This window comes from Pan troglodytes, chromosome 4, assembly GCF_028858775.2.
Source record: "Pan troglodytes isolate AG18354 chromosome 4, NHGRI_mPanTro3-v2.0_pri, whole genome shotgun sequence".
NCBI lineage: Eukaryota > Metazoa > Chordata > Mammalia > Primates > Hominidae > Pan > Pan troglodytes.
In genome coordinates this window covers 143,881,564-143,899,937 of record NC_072402.2, presented here as the reverse complement: position 1 = coordinate 143,899,937, position 18,374 = coordinate 143,881,564, and the positions used below count along the sequence as shown (strand labels likewise).

Sequence of the window (18,374 nt, the reverse complement as noted above, 5' to 3'; positions counted from 1 at the left end):
AGTGGTTGATATTTATGTTGGTTGAAGTTTTTTATTTTTCTGATTTATATGTGCATTCCCAGTACTAGCACAGTGCCCAACACATAAAAGGTACTAGATCATTTTTTTAAAGTATCAAAGCAAAAAATTATCTTTCTGGCCAGGCACGGTGGCTCAAGCCTGTAATCCCAGCACTTTGGGAGGCCGAGGCAGGCAGATCACGATGTCAGGAGATCGAGACCATCCTGGCTAACATGGTGAAACCCCATCTCTACTAAAAATACAAAAATTAGCCGGGCGTAAGCCAGTCGTAGGCCAGGCGCGGTGGCTCAAGCCTGTAATCCCAGCACTTGGGGAGGCCGAGGTGGGCGGATCATGAGGTCAGGAGATCGAGACCATCCTGGCTAACATGGTGAAACCCCGTCTCTACTAAAAATACAAAAAAATTAGCCGGGCGTGGTGGCTCACGCCTGTAATCCCAGCACTTGGGGAGGCCGAGGCGGGCGGATCACGAGGTCAGGAGATCGAGACCATCCTGGCTAACACGGTGAAACCCCATCTCTACAAAAAATTAGCCGGGTGTGGTGGCGGGCGCCTGTAGTCCCAGCTACTCGGGAGGCTGAGGCAGCAGAATGGCGTGAACCCTGGAGGTGGAGCTTGCAGCGAGCCCAGATCACGCCACTGCACTCCAGCCTGGGCAAGAGTGAGACTCTGTCTCAAAAAAAAAAAAAAAAAATTATCTTTCTGACTTTCCTATTTCCTTTTTCCTCTTTTTTGAAGTAATTTTAGATTTACAGAAGAACTGCAAGATAGTATATAGATGTTAAATCTTATATAACTATGATACTATTTTTCAAATTAAGGAATTAACATTAGTACAGTAGTGTTTACTAAACTACAGACTTTTTGGATTTTACCAGTTTTTTCACTAATGTCCTTTTCTCTTCCAATGTCCAATCCAGGATCCCACATTGCAGTTAGTTGTCATGTGTCCTTACTATGTTTCCTTAATCTTTTTTGTCTTTCGTTTTCTTCTATGACCTTTATACTTTTAACGAATACGGGTCAGATAATTATAGATTATGCCTCAGTTTGAGTTTGTTTGATGCTTTCTCATCGTTAGATTGAGGTTATTGATTTGGAGGAAGATTATTAGGTAATTTGTTGTTCTCAAGCATTAGGGAGTATATGATACTGATATGTCTTATTATTGGTGATGTTAACATTGATCATTTGGTTAAGATGGCGTCTGCCAGGTTTTTCTCCTGTAAAGATTTCATTTTTTTTTATAATTAATATATATTTTGGGAGAGATCTTTTGAGGCCATGGAAATAATACTGTGTTTCTTTTTAAATATTTGCTCATTAATTTTAGCATTCATCAGTGGATCTTGCCTACAACAATTATTACTCTAGTCTTCTAATCATGATTTTCCATTTTCCTCATTCTTTTTACATTTATTATCTATAATTCTTCTGAAAAGAAGAGCTGTCCTTTCTCCCCCACTTACTTAATCTGTCCTTTCTATGTCATATGGATTCATGGATATTCACTTTATTCTTCAGGTTATAAGCCAATACCATTGAGCTTTTTGTTTTTTAAGAGATGGAGTCTCACTATGTTGCTGGTCTTCAGCTCTGGGGCTCAAGCTGTCTTCTCACCTCAGTCTCCTGAGTAGCTGGAACTATAGGCTTATACCTCTGTGTGTGGCTATTGGGTTGTTTTTGTGTGTGTGTGTGTGGTTGTTAACAACACCGTAATTTGTTGTCAAATTGTTCTTTTTTATTAGAATAAAGCTAGAATAAATAAATTGTTCTAGCTTTGGCCATTGGGAGTTTTTTCAGCTTGGCTCCTGTGTCCATTAGACATTCCCTCATCTTCCTTTGTTCAAAGCACTTGCTTTCTTTATGGTGTCACAAGCTGTTCCAGGCTTGTATTTTCCGTGATTCAACCAAGGAATCAACCACTTCTCCAAGGTTTCTTTTATTGAAGAATGGTGTTCAGAAACTAAGGTCTGAATGCTGGGTGTGCTCATTGCCTGGGGGTATCACTGCTTCTAGGCACTCTCAGTGGAAAGAGCAAGGAAATATATTTATGTCTGCTAAGCCATGCATACACATCTGTTTTTATTTCTTTATGTATTTGAATGTTTATTAAAAAACAAGTAAGTTCATATTGATACCCCTGGCTCCATTTTAGCACCATGGGTGTCATTCTAGCATTTTCCCTTGGCTTATTTGTGACTTCTTACTACAACAGTGAGAAACTTGGCTCTCATTACCTATAGTATATTTATTTATTTGTTCCATCCTAGACTACTAGTAAAGTAGTTTCAGAATTGCCAACCTATACCCCTGGGAGAAACAATTTTACTGACAAAAGTACAGTGTTTGTGTGTAATTCTTTCTGTCTTTACAATCTAATCACACTGTTTTCCAAAACTGCCTAGATCAGCTCCTTTCTTCCCTCCCCCTTGAGTGTGGTTATATCATATATTTGTAATGCAGTTAGACAGATTTGTCACAGTCTGCATTCCTCAGGTTCCTTCAGCATCGTGGTTGAATTTTTTAAAAATTTACATACCATAAAATTTACTTTTTTTGTTGTTTTTTTCAAGACATAGTCTTGCTCTGTCACCCAGGCTGGAGTACAGTGGTGGAGTCTTGGCTCACTGCAACCTCTGCCTCCTGGGTTCAAGCAATTCTCATGTTTTAGTCTCCCAAATAGCTGGGATTACAGGTGTGTGCCACCACGCCCAGCTAATTTTTGTATTATTGTTATTATTTTTATTGTTGTTGTTGTTGTTTGAGATGGAGTCTCTCTCTGTCGCCTGGGCTTTGAAGTACAGTGGCACAGTCTCAGCTCACTGCAACCTCCGCCTCCCGGTTCAAGTGATTCTCCTGCCTCAGCCTCCAGGGTAGCTGGGATTACGGGCGCTCGCCACCATGCCCGGCTAATTTTCGTATTTTTAGTAGAGACGGGGTTTCACCACATTGGCCAGGCTGGTCTCGAAGTCCTGACCTCGTGATCCGCCTGCCTCGGCCTCCCAAAGTGCTGGGATTACAGGTGTGAGCTACTATGCCAGGCCCAAAATTTCCTCTTTGTGATGTATAATTCTGTGAGTTTGAAAATGCCTGGAGTCATGTTTCTACCAGCACAGTATCATATAGAGCAATTCTGTCATCCTCAAAATTTTCTTATGCTGCCTCATTATAGTGTTACAGTTTAACCAAATTTCCTACCTTCAACTTCTGGTATTTGGTTGTCTCTTGGATATTCATAATTTTTGGAAAAGGAGGAAAGTCTTATGAGTAGCCTCTTTTTAGGTAAATAAGGTAAATGTGGTATTAGGATAAAAGAAACAGAAGGTTTGGTATTGAGATCTTATCTTCATGATGGGTAGTTCTTTATGTTGCCATCCATTTAGTTATTATTGGTGCCAGTGTCTTGGCGGATATCTTGGCTATACAGTTTGACAGACTAAATTAGTACTATTTAGTACAGACTAGTACTTTTAGTACAGACTAATAATACAACTAATTCCTGCAGTGTTCTGATGTATCAGCATTATTTTAGAATGTAAAAAAATTACATTCATTAATATCTTGGGTCATTTTCCTGGAGCGTTGGTTATTCTTTGATCGAATTTATTTTTCTCCATTATTTTCAGAGTAAAGCGGCTGCTAAAGCTGGATCTTCTAAATACCAGTGGGGCATTATGAAATCCCTTGGTCTTTCTGATGAAGAGATAGTAAAATTTTCTGAAGCAGAACATTGGCTTGATTATTTCCCGCCACTGGCTATTCAGGATTTAAAAAGAATGGGTTTGAAGGTATGTCTATAAAGGAAATATGAGGAAAGCATTTACAAGTATGTGCTTTTTTAATTGTACTTTGCTTTATTGTGCTTTCCAGACATGGATTTTTTTTACAATTGAAGATTTGTGGCAACCCTGCGTTGAGCAAGTCTAGTGGCACCATTTTTCCAACAGCATTTGCTTACTTCATGTCACATTTTGGCAATTATTTTAATATTTCAAACTTTATTATTATCTGTTATGGTGATCTATATTCACTGATCTTTGATGTTATTATTCTAATTGTTTTGGGTTGCCACACACTGTACCCATATAAGGTGGCAAACTTAATTGGTAAATGTTTGTGTTCTGACTGCTCCACTGACTGGCTTGTTTCCCTCTTTCTCTCCTTGGTTTTCCCTGTTTTCTAATAAACAACAATCTTGAAGCCAGTTATTAACCTTATAATGGCCTCTAAGTGTTCATGTGAAAGGGAGAGTCACATGTCTCTTATTTTAAGTAAAAAGCTAGAAATGATTAAGCTTAGTGAGGAAGGCATGTTGAAAGGCAAGATAGGCTAAATGCTAGGCCTGTTGTGCCAAACAGTCAGCCAAGTTATGAATGCAAAGAAAAGTTCTTTTTTTTGTTTGTTTTTTGAGATGGAGTCTCGCTCTGTCACCCAGGCTGGAGTGCAGTGGTGTGATCTCGGCTCACGGCAACCTCCGCCTCCCAGGTTCAAGCTATTCTTCTGCCTCAGCCTCCCGAGTAGCTGGGATTACAGGCGTCTGGTTGCCTGGCTAAGTTTTGTATTTTTAGTAGAGACGAGGTTTCACTATGTTGGCCAGGCTGTTCTTGAACTCCTGACCTCAGGTGATCTGCCCATCTCAGCCTCCCAAAGTGCTGGGATTATAGGCATAAGCCACTGTACCTGGCCCAAAGAAAAGTTCTTGAAGGAGATGAAAGGTGCTTCTCCAGTAAACACATGAATGATAAGAAAATGAAGTGACCTTATTGTAGATATGGAGAAAGTTTGGTCCATATAGAAGATCAAACCAGCCACATTTCCTTCAGCCAAACCCTAATCCAGAGGAAGGCCCTAACTCTTCAATTCTGTAAAGGCTGGGGGAGGTGAGGAAGATGCAGAAGAGAAGTTGGAGGCTAGCAGAGGTTAATTCTTAAGGTTTAAGGAAAGAAGCCATTTCCATAATAGAAAAGTGCAAGTTGTAGCCTGGGTGTGGTGGCTCATGCCTGCAATCCCAGCATTTTGGGAGGCCAAGGTGGGTGGATCACCTGAGGCCAGGAGTTCGAGACCAGCCTGGCCACCTGGGGAAACCCTGTCTCTATTAAAAATACAAAAATTAGCTGGGTATGGTGGCGGGCTCCTATAATCCCAGCTACTTGGGAAGCTGAAGGAGGAGAATTGCTTGAACCCAGGAGGTTGCAGTGAGCTGAGGCTGCGCCATTGCAACCCAGCCTGGGCAACAAGAGCGAGACTCTGCTGCAAGGTGAAGCAGCAAATGCTGATGTAGAAGCTGCAGCAAGTTATTTAGGGGATCTAGCTAAGATCATTGATGAAAGTGGCTACGCTAAACAACAGATTTTCTATGTAGACAAAACAGCTTTCCTCTAGTGATTAAGATGCTGTAAGACTTCCATAGCTAGAGACAAGTCAGTGTCTGGCTTAAACGATGGGCTGATTCTTGTTAGAGGCTAATGTGTCTACTGACTTTAAGTTGAAACCAGTGCTCATTTACCAATTGGAAAATTTTAAGGCCTTTAAGAATGGTGCCAAATCTACTCTATGCTCTGTAAATGGAAAAATAAAGCCTGGGTGACAGCACATCTGTTTAAAGCATAGTTTGGTGAATGTTTTAAGCCCACTCTTGAGACCTACTGCTCAGGAAAAAAAAAATTTCTTTCAAAATATTACTGTTCATTGACAATGCACCCAATCACTCAAAAGCTCTGATGGAGATATACAAGGAGATGAATGTTTTTAAGCCTGCGAACACAACATTCATTCTGCAGTCCATGAATCAAGGAGTCATTCGACTTGTAGGTCTTCTTATTTAAGAGATACATTTTATAAGGCTATAACAGTCATAGATGGTAATTCCTCTGATGGATCTGGGCAAAGTAAATAGAAAACCTTCTGGAAAGGATTCATTGTTCTAGACGCCATTAAGAACATTCATGATTCATGGGAAGAGGTCAAAATATCAACATTAACAGGAGTTTGGAAGAAGCTGATTTTAACTCTTATGGATGACGTTGAGAGGTTCAAGACTTCAGGGGAGGAGGTTAATGCAGATGTGGTAGAAATTGCAAGAGAACTAGAATTACAAGTGGAGCTTGAAGATAAGCCTGAATTGCTATAATCTCATGAGAAAACTTGAATGGATGAGGATTTGCTTCTTATGGATGAGCAAAAAAAGTAGTTTCTTGAGATGGAGTCTTCTTCTGGTAAAGGTGCAGTGAACATTGTTGAAATGACAAAGATTTTGAATATCACATAAACTTTAGTTGATAAAGCAGTAGCAGGTTTTGAGAGGATTCACTCCAAATTTTTTTTTTTTTTTGAGATGGAGTTTTGCTCTTGTTGCCCAGGCTGGAGTGCAATGGCATGATCTCGGCTCACTGCAACCTCTGCCTCCCGGGTTCAAGTGATTCTCCTGCCTCAGCCTCCCGAGTAGCTGGGATTACAGGCATGCGCCACTACACCTGGCTAATTTTGTATTTTGTATTTTTTGTTTGTTTGTTTGTTTTAGTAGAGACGGGGTTTCTCCATGTTGGTCAGGCTGGTCTCGAACTCCCGACCTCAGGTGATCCGCCTGCCTTGGCCTCCCAAAGTGCTGGAATTACAGGCATGAGCCACCATGCCTGGCCCATTCCCAGTTTTGAAAGTTCTGTTATGAGTAAAATGCTATCAGACAGTATCACATGCTACAGAGAAATCTTTGTGAAAGGAAGAGTCAATGGATGTGGCAAACTTCATTGTTGTCTAAGAAATTGCCATAGCCATCACAACCTTCAGTAGCCACTTCTCTGATCAGTCAGCAGCCGTCATCGAGGCAAGACTCTCCACCAGCACAAAGATTACAACTCAACTGAAGGCTCAGATGATTATTGGCATTTTATAGCAATGATGTATTTTAAAATTAAGGTATATACATTGTCTTTTTAAATATAACTTTATTGCACACTTAACATAATTCAATATAGTATAAACATAACTTATATATGCCTTGGGAAATCAAAAAATTTGTGTGACTTGTTTTGTTGTGGTGGTTTAGAACCAAACCCACAATATCTCCCAGATATGTCTGTATATTTGTGTGATTATATGAGATTTGGACCAACTCCTAATTTTAGAATAATATATTTCCCCTGTATGCCACTAAAGAATTAGTACTGTTATTGTTAGACTAGAACCTAACATTGCCTGTGGGTCTCATAACAATGAATACTTCACTATTTGTTGAATTAGAATGTATATTGACATATTAACAATTAGTAGAAAGGAGCTTTATTCAAAGAATATGAAGAAGCCCAAGTTTAACTTGAATATTTAGAAATACATAAAGGTAGGATTAAATGTTTCTTCTTAATTTATTATAGCTTCTATATGTTTGTTAATATGTATATGTATATGCTTAAAAATATACTTTAATTAAGTAAATTAAAGTAATAATTGTGATATACTTTTAATAGTGGAACTTGGAAAATTATTTTTAATAGTTGATCTGATTCTAAGTTAGAAGAGTAAATAATTGATTCATAGGAATTCTTATTCAAACAAAATTTGTGTATTTCTCAGTAATTGCCTTTTAAAATTTTCCTTTTATAGGTAGACTGGCGTCGTTCCTTCATCACCACTGATGTTAATCCTTACTATGATTCATTTGTCAGATGGCAATTTTTAACATTAAGAGAAAGAAACAAAATTAAATTTGGGAAGCGGTAAGTTTGTTATACTTGAGCATAATAAAGCAAAAATCAGTTGGGCACGGCGGCTCATGCCTGTAATCCCAGTGCTTTGGGAAACTGAGGTGAGGGGATTGCTTGAGGCCAGGAGTTTGAGACCAGCCTGGGCAACATAGCAAGACCACATCTCTTTATATAAAAAAAAAAAATTAGCCAGGCATGGTGGCATGCACCTGTAGTCCTAGCTACTTGAGAGGATGGGGCAGGAGGATTGCTTACATTAATAAATAAATACCTTGTAGCCTACCTTTTCCCATTACCTTTCTGTTTTTAAAATACGTTGTTTCTATTCTTTTGTATCCTTTGTTTTCCTTTTTTCCTTACCAGTGTCTTAATTTCTCTGAGCTGCTTAGCGTTTATGACAGATATAACCAGGGAGAATGGGAGGGTGGGCTTTTATTATCTTACTAAAGATTATGTTCAGTATTCCCTGCCAAGCAGAAAAAGTAATCATTTGATTTGTGTTTTATTTTATACTTTGTTCTACAAATTAAGATTCTTCCTTGATTATGTAGATTAATCAAGGAAGATAACTTAAGAAATGAAAATAAGTTATCTTCCTTGATTAATCTACATAATCAACTTCCTGATAGTTTCATTTGTTAAGTCAATTTATGTTTTATAATCTTTTGTTCAATACCACAGAGCCAAGATCAGTGTGTATTTTTCAGTGGTATTACCTTTGACGAAGGTAGAAAGCTTTCATTAAATAAGTAGGTTGACAGTGGAACTACCATAAGAGTACACATAATAGATACAGATATTTACTCAGAAATTCTAGTTGCAAGACATGTAAGAAATTAGGTGCAACACAGGCAAATATGGTAGGATAAAACGTGAATATTATAATAATGTTTGTCACTTTTTGTTTATTTTTTAGGTATACCATTTATTCTCCAAAAGATGGACAGCCTTGCATGGATCATGATAGACAAACTGGAGAGGTGATTATTTGTGAGACAGAGTAGCTATTATAATAATCCTTAATATGACCATAGAGTTTAAGAAATAGAAACCTAAAAATAACTTCTTTGTAGTGCTGAGGGATGTAGTCCTGATACTCTGGTGGATATGAAGAGGAGATAGAATATTAATACAGGTACCTGTATCTTGTGTAGTACCTAGCTATCCTAAGAGTCATCTGAGGACAGCTGCATCAGTTTGTTACAGGAAAGCACATTGTTTAGCCTCACCCCAAAATTGCTGAATCAAAAGTTCTGGGGGTGGGGCCCAGGAATATCTTTTTTTTTTTTTTTTTCAGTTGGAGTCTTGCTCTTTAGCCCAGACCGGACTGCAGTGGCGCTATCTTGGCTCACTGCAAGCTCCGCCTCCTGGGTTCACGCCATTCTCCTGCCTCAGCCTCCCGAGTAGCTGGGACTACAGGTGCCCGCCACCACACCCGGCTAATTTTTTGTATTTTTAATAGAGACGGGGTTTCACCGTGTTAGCCAGGATGGTCTCGATCTCCTGACCTCGTGATCTGCCCACCTTGGCCTCCCAAAGTGCTGAGATTACAGGCGTGAGCCACCGTGCCCGGCCTCCAGGAATATCTTTTTACGAGCTCTCAATGTGATGTATATGCATGCTAATGTTGTGAAGCACCATCTGGAAAATAAACAGCTCTAAAAAGAAAGCATGGGGAGAGGTAATAAGATATGTGACTAAGATTTGATGTACACAGATTCCAGTTATATTTGCTTTGATCATGTGCCTTCTTGCTTATTTCCAAAGTACTTCTAGCCATGCCTAGAAGTTCATTCTAATTCCTGTAGAACACATTATTAACATTATTCTCTGAAATACTTGAATAAATCAAGAGTAAGTGATTTGGCTAAATCCATGGCACAGTAAAAATCAATGACAATGCCAGCATCTGAACTTATGATTCCCTATGATTGCATCATTCTTTATTACCATCTTTGAACATATTTTCAAAATCAGCCTTCAATTTTGATATAACTTATCTAAGTGAGAGTTGATCAAAATTTTAAAAGATTTGAGAGACTTAAGACCCAGTAAAGTTTTAATATAGCCAATGGCAGCAATATCCTAGATTTCAGTAATCCTTTGTAGATTTTTCAAAGCATTTTTCATCTGTTATCTTGTGTGTTCCTCAGGACAGTCCTATCTGAGACACGACATCCTTATTTTACCAATAAGGAAAGAAAGGCTTAGAGAGATTATGACTACCTTGGGTCTAACCATTAGTAAGGGAGCAAACTAAGTTTAGGAAGCACATTATCTTTGACCTCTGGTCTAGTGTCTTCCTTTGATGACTACTATGTTGGGACATGCCATGGGATGGAATTAGGGTTGATTGTGTCCTCTCACCTTCATTTTGGCAAACACTATTTTGGGCGATTACTCCAAATCTCTCCTAACATACTAGACTTCTGTGTGGGTATAGTTAGCACACCACTGGCAATCTCTTCTCTGCAAAAAAAAATTAATAATGCGAGAACCCATTTTAGGGACTTGAATCAGATCTCTCACATAGATTAGTAGGTTTAAGGCAAGTCTTTTTTTTCCTTCAAATTTTTGTATCGTTTATTTGCTTAGGGTGTTGGACCTCAGGAATATACTTTACTCAAATTGAAGGTGCTTGAGCCATATCCATCTAAATTAAGGTAGGTTTGCCAGAGTAATTGCTTTATCATTTCTGAACCATCAGATAGTTGTTACAGAGTTGACATGTTTTTACATCAATATTTGTTTTTTTTTCTCAGTGGCCTGAAAGGTAAAAATATTTTCTTGGTGGCTGCTACTCTTAGACCTGAGACCATGTTTGGGCAGACAAATTGTTGGGTTCGTCCTGATATGAAGTACATTGGATTTGAGACGGTGAATGGTGATATATTCATCTGTACCCAAAAAGCAGCCAGGAATATGTCATACCAGGGCTTTACCAAAGACAATGGCGTGGTGCCTGTTGTTAAGGAATTAATGGGGGAGGTAAGTTGGATAGCAGATTTTTTATTTTAATGCGTAAATTTCAAGGAAAATTTCAACAATGAATATTGAGAAAAGAGCGTTACAACCTTAAAAAATGAGGTGTACATGCAGTAAACTGTGTAAGTCTTGTGTGTTTTGGTGCGTTTTCATATGTATATACACTTATGTAAGCACCACCTAAATCAAGATATAGAACAGTTTTAGCACTCCAGAAGGCTCTCTCATGTCCATATCATTAGTACTCACCTCTCTCCTCCAAAGGTAACCACTGCTCTGACTTCACCAAAGATTAGTTGTTGTTCTTGAACTTTACATAATGGAATTGTGTAGTCTGACTGTTTTGTGTCTAGCTTCTTTTGCTTAACATTATGTTTGTGAGATTCATACATGTTGTAGGAGTAGTTCTTTTTTTATTGTTGTGTAATATTCATTGTATGACTGTGTCATTAAGATAGCATATTTTATTTTTAGGTTTCAACTCGGCAAATATCTGGTTGAAAAATATAGGCAGTCCTCCCCAAGAGAGTTAATAGCTGCATTAGTCATTATATTATTTTAAAAATACTATTACCTGAATTCCTGGTAATACTAAATTTGGAATTGTAGCTGCCTTTTTTTTTTCATGTGAAGAAAGTCTTGGTTGATATTAATTAAATATGGATGGTTACACAGCTCATCTACTTTATTTTATTTTTATTTTTTTTGGTAGACAGTTCTGCTCTTGTTGCCCAGGCTGGTGTTCAGTGGCGCGATCTCAGCTCACTGCACCTCTGCCTCCTGAGTTCAAACGATTCTCCTGCCTCAGCCTCCTGAGTAGCTGGGATTACAGGTGCGGGCCACCATGCCCAGCTAATTTTTTGTATTTTTAGTAGAGACAGGGTTTCATCATGTTGGCCAGGCTGGTCTTGAACTCCTGACCTCGGGTGATCCACCCACCTCGGCCTCCCAAAGTGCAGGGATTACAGGCATAAGCCACTGTACCCAGCCTTATCTACTGTATTATCGATATTTCTGAATGTGTTTAATTCCATTTAGTGAATGCTGATCTTTGGTATCTTAAATAATTTTTTAAAAAGAAAAATATGAGTAGAGTACCATCTCAATTCTTTTAAATTGAACTATTTTATTCCTTATTTAATACTTTTTATTTGATTGCAGTATATTTACAAGTCCCAAAATTCAAAAAACGCAAAAAGATACAAAAGTTCCCCATTCTAGAGGTAGTTAGTAATATCTGTGTCTTGTGTATCCTGGTAATATTTCATGTATACACAAGCGAATACGCACATACTCTTTGTCCCTCTGTTTTTACACAAATGGCAATATACTTTATATGCATTGTACCACATCTTGCTTTTTAATTTGTATCTTGGCAATCATTTTGTCAGTACATAAACAGCTTCTTTATTCTTATTTTTTATAGCTACATAGTATTTCATTGTTTGGTTGTACCACAATTTACTTAACCATTCTCTATTAATGGATATTTGAATTGTTTCCTGCCTTTTTCTGTTAAAAGCAGCACTGCCACATCTCTTTAGTTCCTAATGTTGGAATTTTGTCTGAGAAGTTCTTGGGAACAGTATTAGGGACATACATGTTTTCCTATTCTTAATGCAACTTTTCTCCCTGTTAATTTGAGCAAATTCTGGTGTGAGGGACATGGATGTTATAAATTGCAAAATAGTTTCAACCTTTAAAATGGTTATAATATTTAGCTGTCATCCATATGACTGCAAATTCTATAAAGGCAGGTTATATGTACATATATGAATAAAGAGGGGTGGGTGGGAATTATGTGGAAAGGAAAAGTGTGTTCCTTAGCTAGAGCAAGCAGCTGCAAACTCTTTGTTGCCATCTGAGAATTTGGGTCTAAAATTGCTTAATCTTTTGGATTTTTTCAAGTGAAATTAGAACTATCCTTTTACTTTGTCTTCATAACTACTATTTTAAATAGATAGGTAGTACCCATTCTTGTTCCTGTAACATATTTTGTTAAATCATTTTCTCTATCATTGAAAGCTTTAGTTGTTTCCAGGCTTTCCTAGTATAATTAACTCAGCATTGGGTAGACTTGTTTAAGGAAAAATAATTAGTTGTTGTTGAGTCTGAGTTACATGAACATTTTGTGGCTTTTGCTGTGGATTCCTATATTTTCTTCAAGGAGTACAATGTCACAAACAATGTATTAGTGTACTCATGTCATCATAATATTGACAGATTTAGTTATTATAATTATTAAAAATTATTTTTCCGGGACGGGCATGGTGGCTCATGCCTGTAATGCCAGCACTTTGGGAGGCAGAGGTGCGTGGATCACCTGGGGTCAGGAGTTCAAGACCAGCCTGGCCAACATGGTGAAAACCTGTCTCTACTAAAAATACAGAAATTAGCCAGGCGTGGTGGTGCATGCCTGTAATCCCAGCTACATGGGAGGCTGAGGCAGGAATCGCTGGAATCTGGGAGGCGGAGGTTGCAGTGAGCCGAGATCGTGCCATTGCACTCCAGCTTGAGTAACAAGAGCAGAACTCCATCTCAAAAAAAAAATAAAAATAAAAAAATTATTTTTCCTCTAGGAGGTATGAAAGAATGTGTTTTGTTTTACTTCATATGTATTTTATTTATATTCTTTTCTTTATTTTTTGAGATGGGGTCTCCCTCTGTCATCCAGGCTGGAGTGCAGTGGCACGATCTTGGCTCACTACAACCCCCACCTCCCGGGTTCAAGCAATTCTCCCGCCTCAGCCTTCCAAATAGCTGGGACTACAGGCGCATGCCACCACGCCTGGCTAATTTTTCGTATTTTAGTAGAGACGGGGTTTCACCATGTTGCCCAGGCTGGTCGCAAACTCCTAAGCTCAGGCAATCTGCCTGCCTCAGCATCCCAAAGTGCTGGGTTTACAGGCGTTAGCCACCGCGTTCAGCCTATATTCATTTTTTAATTGACAGAAATTGTATTTATGGTACGCAGTATGTTTTGAAATATATATACATTGTGAAATGGCTAAATTGAGGTAATTAACAAATTCATACCTTACGTACTTACCATTTTCTGTGGTGAGAAGAGTTAAAATTTAAATCAGGTACAGTGGTATGCACCTGTAGAGCCAGCTACTTGGGAGGCTGGGACCTCAGGAGGCTTGCCTGAGCCCAGGAGTTTGAGCCTGTAGAATGCTATGATAGCACCTGTGAATAGCCACTACACTCTAGCCTTGGTAACATAGCAAGGCTCTGTCTCTTAAAAAAATCTACACAGCAGTTTTCAAGTATAAAATGCATTGTTATTTCCTATAGTCACCATATTGTACAAAATAGCTCTTGAATTTATTTCCATATATTTTTGATTACTAGCTTCTCAGGGCTTAAAATATTAACATAGTTTTAATTCTAATGGTCACAATGAATTCACCTTTTATATTGATTTTTTTCTTATGCAGGAAATTCTTGGTGCATCACTTTCTGCACCTTTAACATCATACAAGGTGATCTATGTTCTCCCAATGCTAACTATTAAGGAGGATAAAGGTAAAGAGTTTATTTCTAGAAATATTTTGATAATCACGTTTTGGTTCTAGTTATTAATTCCACACTTTGTTTTATAAGGCACTGGTGTGGTTACAAGTGTTCCTTCCGACTCCCCTGATGATATTGCTGCCCTCAGAGACTTGAAGAAAAAGCAAGTAAGTATCTGAGTTTCATGTTTGTATTTCGTCCTCACCATCTCATTGCTTAGGTACTGCTGAACTACGCTGTGGGACTAGGCTAAAAAGCTATGCATTTATCTTTAAACTGCTATCTCTAACTTGTTTCTTGATGTTAATATATTTTCTGTGGTTTGAATTTTAAATATGTTTCACAGAATTTTGAAAAAGCTTTCTGATATTCACATTTTCATTGAAATCTGGCATATGAACCTCAATTTAAGTGATATGTGTATGTCTATGTACATTTTTGCTTTTGGCTGTATGGTTTCATTTAGGCTGTTCACTATAACTTTAGCTATTAAATTTTTGAAGGTTACAGATCCCTTTTGAGATATTTGGCAAAGTTAGAAAATTGCTCTCTATGGAGAGGAGAACAAATAGAAACTTTGAAGAAACTTTTAAGAAACTTTGGAGGTTGCTTCTCTCAATGATTCTACCAGTAAAGTGTTGATCATTAGTGTTAACTTGCAAATTTTTCTGTAGGCCTTACGAGCAAAGTATGGAATTAGAGATGACATGGTCTTGCCATTTGAGCCGGTGAGTACATAGATAATTCAGAATATTCACATCCATGTCTTTATCAGAGAAAAAGAAGAGCTAACATGTTTTCCTTATAACAAAATTAATTGGTGGAGTATGAAAAAGAGAGTTTGCTTAAGGATTTACTCACTTTAATTTGATACCTGCTATGGTAGATAAGAGCAAAAGGAAAGCTAACAAGCATTTTCTTACCACCTGGCACCTGCAGTTCTGGAACAAATAGCTTTTTAGCATTACCAATTTTATAGTAGCTTGCTTTGCTAGTGTGATCAATTTCCTGGCTTCTAAAGATAAAATTTTGCCCTTTTCATGAATGTTTATATGTAACCATAATAACTTTAACAAAGTCCTGTACAACTCTGTTTTATGTTTCTTGTATTTTCATGTTAGTATCTATAGAAGAAAAACTTTTAAATTACTAGCAAATGATTTTCATTTCATGAAAGATCCAGAGGAATTAATATAAACCAAAAGCACAACCATCCATGAATCTAGTTGTTTACATCAGCAGTCCCCAACCTTTTTGGCACCAGGGACTGGTTTTGTGGAAGACAGTTTTTCCATGGACCAGCAGGGTGTGGTAGAGGAATGGTTTTGGCATGAAACTATGCCACCTTAGATCATCAGGCATTAGATTCTCATAAGGAGCAAGCAACCTAGATCCCTCCATGCACAGTTCACAATAGGGTTCGTGCTTCTATGAGAATCTAATGCCACCCATGATCTGACAGGAGGTGAAGCTCAGGGGGTGATGCTCGCCCGTTCCTCACCTCCTGCTGTGCAGCCTGGTTCCTAATGCCATGGACTGGTACCGGTCCACATCCTTGGGGTTGGGAACCCCTGGTTTACATCATTTTGCTAGTTTCAGTATGAATTACTTAGGTAATTATATGCCAGTGGAGGATAGAGTGTTGGGAAAGGTGTGTGTGGTGGGGGAAGGGCATTGGGGGTGTTGGTACACAGAGTATGGGTGGTTCCTGTGGAGAGTAGAAGGACAAATTTACATCTGGAAGTTAGTCACTCTGTGATTACTTAATGTGTGGCAGTGTCGTAATGACATATACAATCTGAAATGACTTAATTGGACATTAGAGGCAAAAGGACTTGTGCCCTACAGAGCTGTGTGTCCAGTCAGTGTGAACACGTTCCTGATTGCTGTTTGCTGCAGGTGCCAGTCATTGAAATCCCAGGTTTTGGAAATCTTTCTGCTGTAACCATTTGTGATGAGTTGAAAATTCAGAGCCAGAATGACCGGGAAAAACTTGCAGAAGCAAAGGAGAAGATATATCTAAAAGGATTTTATGAGGGTGTAAGTAAGAATTTTTTTTAGTTTTTATTTGATTTACTCCATGCTCTGTGATTTTCTTAATTAGAAAAAATGTAGAAAAATTTAACATAATTTCAGCTATACATTGATTTGAGAGCTTAATATGAGAATGTATTCTATTTCCAAATTTCTAATTTTTGTTTTTATCATGTCCTTTGCCTAAAAGCATTTTCAGAAATTGTCTTTTTCGTGCCCTCTAGGAATCTCTATGGAGTGAATTTCTTGACAAGATATTTCAAATTAGTTCATATTATTATGCAGTAAACTTGAAAGATTTATCGAATGGAGAATACCTGGTCCCTTCTTTTGCTCTTTTAGTTAAGGAGTTCATATTTTAGATAAGCAGTTTTATTCAGTCCATTAATTTATTTATTAATGTCTACTAAATGCCAGGTGAGTTCAACAAACATGTTCTGAACCATTCTTTTCTCCTAATTGTGCATATGTTAATGTGGTTTATATTTCCATGGAAAGAAGGCTAGGCTAGAGAACATAAAAATCCAAACAAGTTATTAGGTGCTTCAGAGTCAAATGAAGATTTTTAAGGACATCAACAAGAATGTTTTTTAGTTTAGCTTTCCTACATTTTTCTGGATAACCAAGAATTGGTTACATTTCTTTTTTTTGAAGTGACACATATTTTGAATGATGATAAAAGCAACACTTATGTAGCACTTATATATTAATTTACTTAATTCTGAAAATAACCCCATTCTGAAGTAGGCACTCTTATCTCCAATTTACAGATGAGGAAATGGAGGCACAAATTGATTATTAACTGATTTACTTGAGATTAGCCAGATAGTTAGCCAGTGGGAACTGGAATTCAAACTAGGTAGCCTGGCTCTGGGATTTGCATTTGTGTGTGTGTGTGTGTGTGTGTGTGTGTGTGTGTGTGTGTGTGTCTGTGTGTCTGTCTATGTCTTTCTGACGGAGTCTTGCTCTGTCTCCCAGGCTGGAGTGCAGTGGCGCAATCTCAGCTCACTGCAGCCTCCAACTTCCGGGTTCAAGCGATTCTCCTGCCTCAGACTCCTGAGTAGCTGGGACTACAGGCACGTGCCACCATGACCGGCTAATTTTTGTATTTTTAGTAGACACGAGGATTTCACCATATTAGTCAGACTGGTCTCGAACTCCTGACCCCAAGTGATCTGCCCACCTTGGCCTCCCAAAGTGCTGGGAGTGTAGGCTTGAACCACTGCACCTGGCCAGATTTGTGTTCTTTTTTTTTTTTTTTTTTGAGACGGAGTCTTGCTGTGTCGCCCAGGCTGGAGTGGAGTGGCTCAATCTTGGCTCACTGCGACCTCTGCTTCCTGGGCTCAAGCAGTTCTCCTGCCTCAGCCTCCTGAGTAGCTGGGATTACAGGCCCCGGCCATCACACCCAGCTAATTCAGATTTGTGTTCTTAATCACTGCACTCATTAAATATAACTTTATAATGCTGGATTAAATAGATATTGAAGTATTTTGGTATGTTAGAGGTTTAGAATGTCAAAAGAGAATGCATGTCTTTTCTACCTAAGATAGAAACAATTTGAGAGAAATATAAGAGTCATGTAGATGAAAATAAGAGTCATGTAGGTGAAAATATCTGCTTTATTACCAGAGAAAGCTGGAAGGTGATTGAGGCTTAATTGATGGCAACAATGAATAAGCTAATACTTTGCCCTAGAATGTTATTGGCCTACTGAAAAAAAGATAGAGATGAAAGAGTAGGCCTCCTTCTAAGAGCAAGCTTTATCACATGGCCAGGCAAAGAATACTCACCTGCAGCAGGTGGGGTTAGAAAGAGGAGCCTAATTAGATGAAGCCAAATGTACTTAGTTCCTTCAGAAACCACCAGGAATGAGGTGAGTGAGTGTAATTGAAGTCTGTCCATGTGGAAACTTAAGAAGTGGAAGTGAGTATTCCTTCCTAATCATGCTCACACTAGGTATCTTCGTGATACCTAGTGAGATGTGGGTATCACTGACAGAACGATAAGTGTGTTATAAATATTAGTTATCCATGCTATACCAAAATGAAAAATTATCGTTGTAAATATGATAAATTTCATACTAAAAATATTTCGGTGGGCAGAAGCAAATTTAGT

The 18,374-nt window shown here is 38.3% G+C and overlaps 1 protein-coding gene across 2 annotated transcripts in view; it reads left to right on the top strand.

Moving 5' to 3' along the window:
- The window catches only part of LARS1 (leucyl-tRNA synthetase 1), a 68,706-nt gene that overhangs the window by 14,483 nt on the left and 35,849 nt on the right, over positions 1-18,374 (top strand). For both annotated transcript variants that reach the window (XM_001157096.7, XM_016953996.4), the window contains exons 6-14: positions 3,651-3,812; positions 7,624-7,736; positions 8,641-8,704; positions 10,320-10,387; positions 10,487-10,712; positions 14,150-14,237; positions 14,316-14,392; positions 14,900-14,953; positions 16,125-16,265. In XM_001157096.7, coding sequence (XP_001157096.2) covers positions 3,651-3,812; positions 7,624-7,736; positions 8,641-8,704; positions 10,320-10,387; positions 10,487-10,712; positions 14,150-14,237; positions 14,316-14,392; positions 14,900-14,953; positions 16,125-16,265 — 993 coding nt within the window. The remainder of the gene's footprint in view (positions 1-3,650; positions 3,813-7,623; positions 7,737-8,640; positions 8,705-10,319; positions 10,388-10,486; positions 10,713-14,149; positions 14,238-14,315; positions 14,393-14,899; positions 14,954-16,124; positions 16,266-18,374) is intronic.